The sequence below is a fragment of the Prenolepis imparis genome, unplaced genomic scaffold (genome assembly GCF_030444845.1).
Source record: "Prenolepis imparis isolate NDT839.2.m4 unplaced genomic scaffold, iyPreImpa1.0 SCAF_15, whole genome shotgun sequence".
Classification (NCBI taxonomy): Eukaryota; Metazoa; Arthropoda; class Insecta; order Hymenoptera; family Formicidae; genus Prenolepis; species Prenolepis imparis.
The window spans coordinates 4,169,210-4,182,751 of NW_028141173.1; the positions used below are offsets into that span (position 1 = coordinate 4,169,210).

Genomic DNA, 13,542 nt, shown 5'->3' on the forward strand with positions numbered 1-13,542 from the left:
CTTGTCGTCTCGTCGTTCTCGTCTGCATTTGGATGCAAATTTATCGCTGATCTTAAATCCGCGTTAACAGTTTAAAACGCATACGTAATGGTGCCTTTCGGCGGACTTTTTGTCCCGCAGAAGCAATATATCTCCAAAATATTTCATATCAAATATCGCATATACTCGGTCGCATAACTATATTTTTGGATATTTAATTCATATACGACAAAGTTATGTAACATTTTCGTACTTGTAAGTTCCATGAGAAATAATGTTGTATATATCAACTGACGTAATTTCGATTGCTTGGACATCTTACCTTTTCTTTCAAATTTTGTCAATTTGTCTGTAGAATTTTATTAATGATATGCATTAACAATAAATGCATGTTAGAAGATACGATACGCACAAGATCAGAAATGTATTTGTACTGTATATATTCAAATCGTTAAGCGGGACATTGCATATCTGTTTTACGAGAGAAGCTGACATCTCTTAAATCTACGAGAAATAAATCTATATTACCATCTGAAAAATACATTACTATAGCTTTGTTATTGTTATCTCTTCTGCTATTCATGATTCTAGCAGAGAAAACGCTGGAAATAATTATTCTTCTGACAGTATCAATAACTGGAGAATGAATTATCAGAGCGAAGAGAGAGCATAATATTTATTGGAAAAATTCTCTCAACACTTTTTACTCGCTCGAATGTTCATTGCTTCGTATTATCTGATATATGAGCGTTATATCTAACAAGAACGAGATGTTCCTACATTATTCAATTTATCCTTAACGTATTACGCTTTCTTTAATGTTATACAATTTACAATTTAATTATTCATTCCGTGACGTAATGTAATTTATCTAAAAATAATCTCTTCAGCTCTAATCTAGTTGGACTTTATCAATTTATTTTATTAATATTTTTTATTATTATGTATATATTATTTTATTTATTATTATTTTTATTTTATTTCTATTATTTTTATTTTATAACTCACCATAAATATACGATCCTTTGTCGTCGCGATACATCTATCATGGTATATCCGAAAAAAAACGAGATACACGTTACGTTGCAAGGAAAACAATCAGAACCAAAATCTCAGGCGCCGACCCCGACACTGCGCCTGAATGCATCCGTATGGATCCAAGACTGCTCAAAGTCTATGTATTCGCCGCGGACGAGAAAATCCTCCCTAACAGCATCTGAATATTGCAGCCTCATCCACTCTGACGCATCCACTTCACTCGAGCTCTCTCGCTTACACCGCTCGCGTGCAAGGGTTACAACCTACTTTAAAGACCAACAAAAGCTTCATCTCGAGCACGCATGACAAAAACTCTGGTAATGACAAAAAAATTCACGTACGTCGACTGTAAACGACGAGGCGACAAAGAATGTGCCATTTTTAAGCGTCTAAAAAAAAATAACCACCAGATATTCGAAATTTTATTGGCATCGAAGATGTATCTCGTAATAAAGGATTCGTGCTAAATTTTTTTTCTTTCGTATCTTATATAAGTTTTGCAAAAGAAATATTTTAAGAAATATTGAGATGAATCGATCCCTTCTATATACATATATTCTAGAGTGAGAGGCTTCACATATTGGTAGTGTAAAGGATTGCATAATTGCAAGTGCAATTTACGTCAGTCGATTTCTAGCAAATATTTGTATAAATTTTCTACCAATATTTGCCGATACAATGCATTAATCAGTAAGTGCATTCAATTCTACTTTAGAAAATAATAAATAAATAATAAATTTTAATTATACAAAGGTTCTTCTTTTTTTCTTTTTATTTCTTTATCTCATTCTTTAATAAACTAAACAGATTTGTCAGTGGAAACACATTATTTCTGCATTTATATAAATTTGTATCAGTAACTTTACAAAAAATAAATACGAACAAAATCATACAAAGCTTTATGCGGTACATTTCTCTTTGTAAAAAGAGCCTCTTACATTTTTTGGTGAAAGCACATATATAAAATAATGAACGCAGAAAAATAATTGCTATATTACAATAGTATTATTGCTAAAATACATTTATCACATAATCCTGTTCTATTAAATGAATTTACATAAAATATTTTAAAATATTTTGCAATTTCTATTATATAGAGAAAAATAAAAAGAAAGAGAAAGAGACCGAGAAGTATTATATAACACTGGCGGATCGCTTTGTAGTAATCGGCTTTTGTTTGGCGGAAACAGCGGTTGAGTTTCAAAGTTCCGATCCAAGCAGTGAGTTAGATTGTCATTGCTTCTTAACCCTCTTCCACTTTAAGCGTTTGTTAAGCTTTCAAATAAGTTTAACAACGCCCCAGGCCTTAGTCTGGCGAAGATCGATGGAGTTGTTTTCGCTGTCTTTAGACACTCGCGGAAGACCTATGCTTGGAATAATATTTTGCCGATCGAAGAGATGAATTGTATTCCAATCTCGACTGTTTTATACGGTTTGATCAGCGCAGATTTACATTGACTATTCTCGCAAACACGAAAGAAGCCAATTCGATAACTTAAATATTGATATACTTCAGTAGTATAGCTCAATAACGTAGCCTCTCTGACATATTTCGTACAAGTACAATAATATCCATGTTATTAATAGCATTATCTCAATTTTCATTTCTATATATATATATCTCTCTCTCTCGCATTACACATATCTCACAAAGGACCCCTCATAATCCTTATGGAAATTAGATTTCAGTGGAATTGGCTATTTTTTTCATATGCTGTAGCTTATGATCTCTGCTAAGTAAAAGATGTATAATAGTGTCAAAGCTAAATAATAGACAGTTACTAACCACTAGAGTCAGTCAAACAACTCGCCCGAGTTTTTCGTGTTTGACTGACTGTAAATCAGTAACTGCCTATTATTTAGCTTTGAATCTATTATATTTTTTGTTTAGTAGATCATAAGCAGAACATAATCAGCCAATTTCACCAAAATTCAATTTCCATAAGGATTGCGCAGGGTTTTTTACGACAAAAATTTCGGTAAATTTTGTTCAAAGTAGTGCCATTTTTAAAAATTATTATTAACCGAGAATAAATTGTCGGTGTGAAAGATCCTCTATCATTGCCGTTCCCGATTTTTCACCATTTACTCATGACAATGAAAATAAAGATCTCATCCGTGCACGGAGTAATATCCGCTCGGCTGCATTAGCGATTGGTCGTCGTCGTCGTCGTCGTCGTCGCCTTGATGAGATTAGTACTTAAAGTCTATCACAGCCCCGACCTCGGTCTATTTATTGTCGGGCTGGTATCCGAGGGCACGAGAGCAGATCCGAAGCGGGAAATACGGCCGCGGAACGGTAATCGACCACTTTACCCGAGGTATTCCACCGAAAATGTCTTACCTCCATTAGACCTCGACATGACGTCAAACGTCTTACGTATATAATCTCGTATCAGGACGGGAGAGAGAGCAGATCGATATACGACGGCCGCGGAATTTAAACTCTATGATTGATCCGATCCGGGAGGAGCCTGATGTCATTCGCGCGGATGATGAGGTGTGTGTTGTACCGAGAAGATGACTTCTCTTATCCCAACGCGAGACGCGACGGGAATCTACTATATGTTGCACTTCTTCAAACTTCAATCGCGAACGAATGTGTACGCGGAATGACATTTAAAGCTTGTACAAAATTGATCTCTCTCTACCTCTCTCTCCAGTTTTCTGTTGCCTGTACGCCCAGGTTATTTTGATCAGCTAGTTTTATTATAACAATCGCAGAGACATATCACATTCGAGGAAGCATATCATGTTAGGTTGAAGATTCAGATGTAGAGCTTCAGCGGTACATTGCAATCTTTTTTTTTTCTTTTACTAATTTGTAAGATGATGTTTTTAAAATTCAAAATTATTACACAATATATATAATGATATTTATATAATAGTTTTACAGTAAATATTAACGATATAAATTAATGTATTATTTTTTAATTGTCACATAATTTACAAAATGTTTATTATGTGTGTATGACACGTATAATTGATATATTTAATAATAAATTTCATAAATTAAATAATAAATTGTAATTAAACGAATTGCCCAAATAAAATCTACATAATGATTTACAAGATACTACGCGATAAAAATTTTCGATAATAAGCGTATATTATATAAATACTATATTATTTTTTCAATTATAGCTTTCATATAATCTAGAAAATTCTAACTTTATCATTTCAAATGTCAGGATGATGCGATAATTTTATATAATAAATGAATTCAAAATTGGGACGAACTTACTCCAGAGAATTTACGCCATGACTCGTGACTGTAGAGTATAATGCTTAATACTTAAGCGTTTTGAGTTTTCCTACCATGTCATCATACGTCATGTTTGAACCATCTTTTGGGGGGAAGTAAATCCTATCTTTTTTGAAGATAAATCTATTTCAATTCCGATAACTGTAAAAATATTTCCATAAATATTTATACATTAAGTATTGAACATTTGCATCTATATATGTATATATAAATAACATATTATTGCTGGACAGAGAAATATAACTTTTAAATATAAAATATAGTTTTTTAAAATGATTACTATATATTTTATATATAGCATACTTTTTATATACGTACGTAACAATATTATAATTTCAACTGTCATAATCTCGTATTACTTTTTTTGTCGATATTTGTGAAAATTCTTTAGAGTCATACAGACTTAATGTCACATTTCTTTCGTTATCTTTAGTAATAACATTTCGTTTTCACATAATATTTTATAGCAAACAAAATTTACTGCAAATGGATATCTTTAAGTGACTGTTATTTCTCTTTATATTACTTGGATAATTTATATCCGAAGCTTCTTTATTTATTCCTAAGTCTGTCGTTAATTGCAACCATTGCAGATGATTGAAATAATGAGTGAATAAAATGTTTACTATTAGTTATATATTTTAGTTTATATTATTAATATATATATATATATATTGTTTTGACAAAGATAATACTATTAAAGTTTAAAAAATATTTTAATTAATTCTCGTGAAATATTTTTTATGTTGTACATTTTATGTTGTACATTATATTTCATTTCTTATTTTTATTTCTATATCTTGTTATACCTCGATTTTTGCTTTTAATTTCGAAATGGTCGTTTATTTGGAGCTTAACATTTGTCTCTCTCGTCGATGTTTCTACGTGAGAATTTTATAACTGCGATAATCGCGCGACGATCGCGAATCCAATTATGCTGCTACGCCGGGCGTGCCGCCTTGAAATTATTAATCAGGAATCGCGTTCGATTCGCATTAATCTCGTATTACGCCTCGCTTTATCGGTTTCTACCTCGGACAGGCTATTCTGCGCATTTACCTGCAATGCAACTCTCAGGACTCGGTGAAGCGGAAAATTCTGTTGCAGGAGTGGCGAGGTACACACGCGGTGAGACGGGAATAAAGGGAAAAAAAATTAGCCATAAATTAATTTCTCGTGCCTTAATTATAATTTATAATTCAAACAGCTTCAACAGTTATTAACAAATAATATTCGCCAAAATGAAATTTCTCAAATGACACTAATTGAGTCTTGCAAATTACTTGAAACAAGGAGAAATTTTTAATGTACTCAAAATTAAAATTTTTTTACAAAAAGACATGAAATTTTATATACGTTAAATTAAAATATATAATATTAGAGTTTTATTTTTGTATATTTAACGACATTTTACATATAGAAGAAATTTATAGAGTCAAGTCGAAGCAGACTTTGTAAGTATCGAAAGATGGATAGGGAGAGATATATCCGAGTTTTGTTGCGAAAATGACGTATTCTTAGACGAGAGAGTTCACCAAGTCTCGAATAACTCGAATACAATGTCTGGCGAGGCGCGAAGATTTACTTGAGTCTAACTTCCGCTCTCAGTAATAACATAATATCGTTTATGGCATAATCATATTGCGACCTATCTCTTATACGTTTATATTCGCAAATTAATTGCTTCGCTTGACAATATGGCATTCTGAGCCGAAATATCCACAGCATTATTATTACTATATTACTATCATTATTATACTTCCAGAATATGTATATACATATATGTATATGTATAATATATATATGAATGTGTACATATATGAATATGTATATATATGAATATGTATACATATGTATATGTATACATATATATGAATATGATAACTTCATAAATTAAAGGGTGGGAGATAATTATTTATACTTTTAATTAATATTCACGTAAATTAGAAAAAGCATTCATTAAATATTTACGTAATCTCAAAAGTGAAGATGTCTTCGCTTCTATAGATATTTATATGGATCAATTAATAAAGATTCAAAAAACTATCTTGTTGCTCTAAAAATTTACTACTTTCACAAATACTTATTCAAAAAAAAGGTCTGAATTTTTTTTATAAACAATCGAATAAAATGTAATATATTCTATGCGTTTATAATAATTATTGACATTTGTCACATGTATTGGGTTGATTCATAAATAAGCTATAAATAATTACTAAATCACTTCTTCTGAAAAACCATGAGTTTTTTTAAATCGAGACAAAACAATCGTAGCGGATGTATACGTGCAGCAACTACAGCTAGTACGAGAAAAATTGCAAAAAAAGCGACCAGCCCTCATCAATCGCAAAAATGTGATTTTGCTACACGACAACACTCGACCACATACGGCTAAAATAACCCAGAAAAAAAATTCTGCAACTTTCGTGGTCGATTCTACCTCATTCTCCTTATTCTCCGGATCTTGCCTCATCAGATTTAAGTCATTTCAAAATTTATTAAATGAAAAAAATTTTCATAATGATGCTTAGATGAATGTAAATTTTTTTTTCCAACAAAATCTCCGATATTCTTCGAATAAGGAATTAACAAATTACCGTCTAAATGAAAACAAATTGTATTTAATAATGGAGAATAATATAACAGATTAAAAATTATTCTAAATAATTTTAAATATAAAAATTCAGTTTGTTGAGTAAAACGAATCTTATGAGTCAACCCAATATATGTACATACTCAAAAGGAAAAAGTATAATTCATTCAAAGCTTTATATTTTGCTACACGGTTTGCTTGTCTCACGTATACATATATGTAGTTGCGAAAGGTGGAAGCTAGTCGTTTGAATTATGCCAGAAGAAAGAATTATTTATCTTGATTCAGTTTTTACTTTCTATACAGTAAAAACATATAAATGCATGAATTATTATTTTAATATTAGGTCTGATCGATTTAGGGATTATAAAATTTAAATGTTTCTTTATAAAAAGGAATATCACATGAAAAATATTTGAAAAGTATTTAGAAAATGTGTGATTCGCGAAGATTATTTTATGCTTCAAATTCTTATCTTTCGTGTATTTTGTATAAAATATTTTTGTCTAAATTAAAAAAAAATACATATACTAGATTATTTTTAGAATTGTGATAATACAACTAAATTTTCTTTCATAGAAATCTAAAATTTAAATAAAATTTGTATGAGCGCATATAATATTAAAATTAGTCTCGAATATCAGATATAATAATTTTTTAATATAAAATATTCGAATACTACATACCTTATATACATATAGCATTTTATAATTAAAAACACAATGATCAAGTTTTGTCGAACAAGACTTATAATACAAAAAAAAAGTTAAATAACTTCTAGTTTTATAACCCGGAAGAAACGCTTGAGACTTTGACGTTTAAACTCATCTTCTGAGCTTTCATGTTGTCTTCACAAGATGCCACCATAAAACCCTGCTGTACGAGCTTCAAGATAAATAAGCTTGTCTTGTTTTAAGGCAAGTTTGAGAAATTGCGATTTTTTTTAAAGAGATATTTCGAAAGCTTCCTCTTAAGCATCTGTATAGCTTTAGGCTTATCTATGATCTATAATAATTAATAAGCATAAATTATAAATATTTTTTAATTATAAATATTAACATTTTTGTATTTTAATTCTAAAAAAATACTAAATCACACAAATCACTAAGTCTACCCATACAAAGTATATTTTCTAATTTTTAAAACAGAAGTTTTTTTTATACTTTGTTTTTATGTTTGTGTGTAACGTGTCAGTTTTTATTCGCCGTTCTTTGTAAACTACCGTAACATTAATATTATCACTACAAGAGTATCTCAAAACGTTGGCAACGAAATATTGTAGTAATGAACGTGCTGCAAGTTGTTGGAGAAACAGGGCAATTTTCCTTTCCTTTCGTTCCTTTGCTACGCTGTGTGTGCTTTCTCTCTTTCTCTTGTTTTCTCTCTTTTTTGTCAGAGAAACGTGAATAGCGCACGTGATTTATGATGAAAATAAATATCTATTAATATATCGACCGGGATACATCGTTCATTTTTCCAATACCACGATAGTATTCAGATAGAAAACACATTCAATGGATTTTGGGAAAATTATTGTGCTTTTATTTTAAATAGAGTGAACACTCGCGTAGATAAAAAAAGCGAATCAAATATATACAAAAATATAATACTTTAGCGAAGTTTCAGATACAATGTGGGTCATCTTTTTTTCTTTCTGCATCTTTTTGCATACAAATATCTGCAATTTGGAAAATAATTTGAAGTGGATTTTTCTTTAACAAAGTCTGGAAGTATCGAAGAAGTACTTTCGCTAATTAAATGCTTTAGGGAAATAAATAGTTAAGATTGTATTCTCTTTTAAATAGACATTATTTTAATGCAATTTTAATAGCAAGCGTCAACAAACATTTAAAGTTAAACTTTAAAGTGTTACGAGAAAAAGCTGATCGAAATAAGAGGATGCTGCATCGCGACAGAGTACAATATTATTATTATTTATTTCTCTTGTTCGATATAAACGTTCGATATAATGTTATACTAGAAATGCGCTCGATGAACTGTGTGAATCACACAAAGTACTTTCAAACTCGAGAAGCAAAAATGCAAATCAGTATGTAATTTCCCAACGACTTGAATATAATACTACCAGGATTGTCAAACCGCAATACATTTTATCGAGACATTTAATAGTATTAGTTAAATTTTGCGATAAAATTGTACAGCACATTATGTAAATAAAAGTAGCAAGTTGTTGATTATGAAACTCAGAAGTAATGAAAAAGATATATTCCTAGTAAATATAATTAAATAAAATTATTAACGTTCGTGGATATTTTGAGTAAGATAAAATTTTCTAAAATGATATGTGATTCTTAAAATGAAAATAATTGAAAATAAAATGAACAAATTGTAAATTTTATTAAGGATAATTTTATTAAGAATAAAAAAATATTTCTAGCGGAAAGAATATCTTCAAATTTTTTTAAACAAAATTCCGTAAAGTAACAACTAAATTTGCAATTTCCTTTCATTATTTGTTCAACATTTATCCTGTTGAGTGAGAAATGCCTCAAAATCACTATCATTATGTAGTAGTTCACTTACTAGCAAATAGCTACGAATCATTGCGCTATTATTACGCTATGATTCCGGATATTTTATTGAATGTCTAGAACATTCACCCCTCGCGCGAAGATCAGATCCGTTTCCATTTGTTCGTAGCCGATTTTATTATAGCTGATTTTATATGTTCGATCTCGTATAATAAAAATATAAAATTTAGACTTTTTAATAGGACGTAAATTTTATTTTTACTTATGTCAAATTTATGAAAATTTTATTACTGCTTTAAAATTAGATTGGATTATACGTTTAACCGCGAAACAAAAAAACGACCGCAGTTTTATAAATGACACTACTTGGTTTATTTTTCTGCGATTTATTTCAATTCTGTTGTTCAACCATTTCGACCGCGCTCGGATTTTATATGGTATTGCGATAAATCTTTTTATAGAAGAATATAACGTTCAAATTTCGCTCGCAATTAAGTATTTCGATAGCACGTTCCATGATATCGATAGTCCAGCTATGGCTTGATCGCATCTCTAATTGAATTACTCGAGATTTACACAGGCAAAGTTCATACATGCGAGGCAGATACATTTCTGGTTGAACCATAATAAAATAAAGAGAGAGAAGGGAAAAAAGGAGATGTTTTTAAAAGAGAAAAAAAAAGAGAAAGCGTAAGAATTGAAATGTAATTAGAACTGTAATAAAATTAGAACTAAAAAATAATAACGTAAAAAGAAAATTATAGCCATAATTGGCTAGCAAGGGCAAGTTAAAATAAATATTTTAATAATTCAATATCTCTCTCTAACAATAAAAAGAGAAAATTATATATGCAGCATTCAAAATTATTTTTACATCTTAAAGTGCATAAATTGTTAACAGTAGCATCATCGCAATTCGCAAAAAAACAACGTGCTCGACGGATTCTAATTTTTGTTATTCTGCTATATCTCTTCGCGACAGAATTTATAACGCTGTGATTTTTTTCCGTCTCTACGTTTTCACCGTAAAAAAACATTTATGCACCTGAAACTACCTGGAGAACGTAACTATAAAAATTACGCACTGACCTATAGCATTATATTATAAATTACATGCGCAATATTACGGTGGCAAGATATATATAAAATATATATCCCGATTACATTTATAACCCGAGAATTGATGTTGATATGGATAAATGTGACTCACATGATAGAAATGATATTCTACGATATTATCAGAACAGCAGAAACCACTCGTATAAAATATAGTTGAAATAAGTGATCGTTTATTTCAAAAAACTAAATTCATAAAAATGCAGAATTATATTTCTGTGTTTCCAAAAATTTATGTGACATTAAAATACATACACCATCTCTTTTGTAAGCTTTAGAATCAAGCTTTGCTCGTCCCAATCGGTTTCTGGAACTCTCGAAAGCCAACAATTTATAATTTCTGTCATGCGAATTCTTCGTAAAATCAATAGCAAGCACGGTAACGCCCATTTTTGAGTTGACTTCTCTTCACAACTCCCCTTTTAAACGAAATTCTGTTATGGCATGCAGCCAACATCCCAAGTTGGATCGATCGTAAGATACACCAAGTTTTGCGAAAATCAGTTTAACTATTTCTGTGTAATGTGTGTGTCCGAACAATAGCGTATATTAATAATATAGACGATTCATCTTTTGCGATGTAATATGTAATTTTATTTAAAGTCATTAAAATCATACAATTTTATTTTTTTTAGGATGTAAAAATCTGAAAGAAGTGCTTGATAATGATAATATAAAAATAATTTACATAGATATTATTTACGTTCCAAGTAAAAGTAAATATATTTTATTTCTTTACAATTAAATTAATTTATATTAAATCTTAATAGTTAAGAAAATAAATCTATACATATTTATAAATTAATTTTACTCAAAAATAAATTTATTTCATTCAAAATTTAATTTTATATAAATTTTTTGAATAAAATAAATTTATATACATATCAGGAAAGTTATAATAAATTAGAATTGAAATTTAAATAACAATATTATCGACAATAGTCTTTTATTAGATTTCACTGTCAAAAAAATGCGCGAAATTAATTAATTAATTAATTAATCATTCATTATCTTAGACGATGTTAATATGTTCACAAAATCAAGTGCGATATTATTTACGTTCCAAGTAAAAGTAAATATATTTTATTTCTTTACAATTAAATTAATTTATATTAAATCTTAATAGTTAAGAAAATAAATTTATACATATTTATAAATTAATTTTATTCAAAAATAAATTTATTTCATTCAAAATTTAATTTATATAAATTAATTTTTTGAATAAAATAAATTTATATACATATCAGGAAAGTTATAATAAATTAGAATTGAAATTTAAATAACAATATCATCGACAATAGTCTTTTATTAGATTTCACTGTCAAAAAAATGCGCGAAATTAATTAATTGATTAATTAATCATTATTTTAGATGATGTTAATATATTCGCAAAATCAAGTGCGATAATGGGATAGAATAATACATATTCGGCATATATATTTTGCTTTGTAATACGTAAAAATATTTCGCAGTGAGGAGTGACAAATTGCTCGACGCTCGGTCTTTGTTTACCTTTGCGTACCGCGTGGCGGAGAAGGAGAGAGAGAGAGAGAGAGAGAGAGTATGTATGTATGTATGTGTGTGTGTCGCCTAACCTTGCTGCCATTCGCACGCCGAGAGTCGAGCCGGCAGGCAGCGAGACAAGTCGCTCCGTGTATGTCGTTGCGTTACTATTTCCCGTAATTATTCACAATCACCGTGAGTATGATTATCAATCCGCGCGTTTAATTAACTGTCTAGATCGACGATAATGTTGAGACAACGGATATTATCTCTCGAGACAGTCGCATTTTGCGCGATTTATTCATCGGAAGTAGATATAACGAAACGACAGATTATATAGTAATTGTTTCATCGCGATAAATTATTATTCATTCCGAGATCGATAATTACTTCTTTGTATGTAATTAGATTATATTTATATTCTATTTCGTGCATATTTCGATATAATTTTGCTATTGTTTTCAACTGAGAGAATCGCCGGCTCGAGTGATTTGAGTAACAAAAGGTCATGGAAAATATCGACTCTTTATTAATAACGCTTTGTATTTTTAATTTTTACACATTTTTCGCGCTAAAAATGCATTTGCATCGAATATCGAATTACAATTATATATATTCTCGCTCGATTCATCGTGTCTCGACTCATCTAACCTAATTTGACTCGCGCAGTGTCACGTGACATCCGAGATCCGAGTGAAGTTGGCCGGTATCATATGTTCATTTTCGCTCGTTAAGAAAACATTGCGCGCACGGGACGAATCGAGTGGCGTCAGGAAGTTTCATTAATAGGTACGGTAATTAACTTTGTGCTTCAACATCTGTGCGACTTGTCAATGTAGCATAAATGCAGCTTTTGTATCTCGACCATTTGTTACGATGCGTTTTTCGCGAGATTACTCTCGATCGAAATTCATCGGGGCTCCGCAGTATCTTCCAATATTGCACATTCCTTTAATTAACATTTCGCTTTAATGTGACATTTAGCTTCAATTTGATAATTAGTTCAATTTGAGCTTATGTATATTTACAATTGTTCGAAGATTCTTTGCAGGATATAGCGATAATTATGTTTCTATCTAAAACTAACCTAGCTATTATTTGTTGTTTACAGAGAGATGCGAAAAGCGCGAGAAGGGAAAGCGGAAGCGGAAGAAGCAGCAAGCAGCACCTCGGACGAAAATATTTACGCGACAAGTTGGCCGCGCGCGATTCTCTTGGTCGTTCGAGAGAGACATATTCATTATATTAATCTGCGAGACGTCGAGTCGATGGCGTTTTTTTGTTTTTCGAGTTATTATTTTCATGGCGATGTAATTAAGCGCGTGTCACGTACGATTAATGTGTCGGGAGTGTCATTCAAAGTTCCGTGCGATCGTACTTAACCTCATTTCTGCGAACGCGTGTTTGTATGAGTGTCCCAGCTGACGACAGCGAGAGAGAGGACGTGCGGGAGAGGAGGAGAGAGCGAGGAGAAAGAGATGCATCGCGGAAAATAGCAGGACAAACCACTCTCTCGGTGAGTTTTAAAAATCATTTATTTTTATGTATGAGTTTAC

At 30.6% G+C, this 13,542-nt stretch overlaps 1 protein-coding gene across 2 annotated transcripts in view; it reads left to right on the forward strand.

The window, feature by feature from the left end:
- The window catches only part of LOC145945944 (uncharacterized), a 415,644-nt gene that overhangs the window by 398,307 nt on the left and 3,795 nt on the right, over positions 1-13,542 (forward strand). For both annotated transcript variants that reach the window (XM_083055252.1, XM_083055253.1), the window contains exon 11: positions 13,098-13,502. In XM_083055252.1, the coding sequence (XP_082911378.1) occupies positions 13,098-13,235 (138 nt within the window). In that variant the 3' untranslated portion in view covers positions 13,236-13,502. The remainder of the gene's footprint in view (positions 1-13,097; positions 13,503-13,542) is intronic.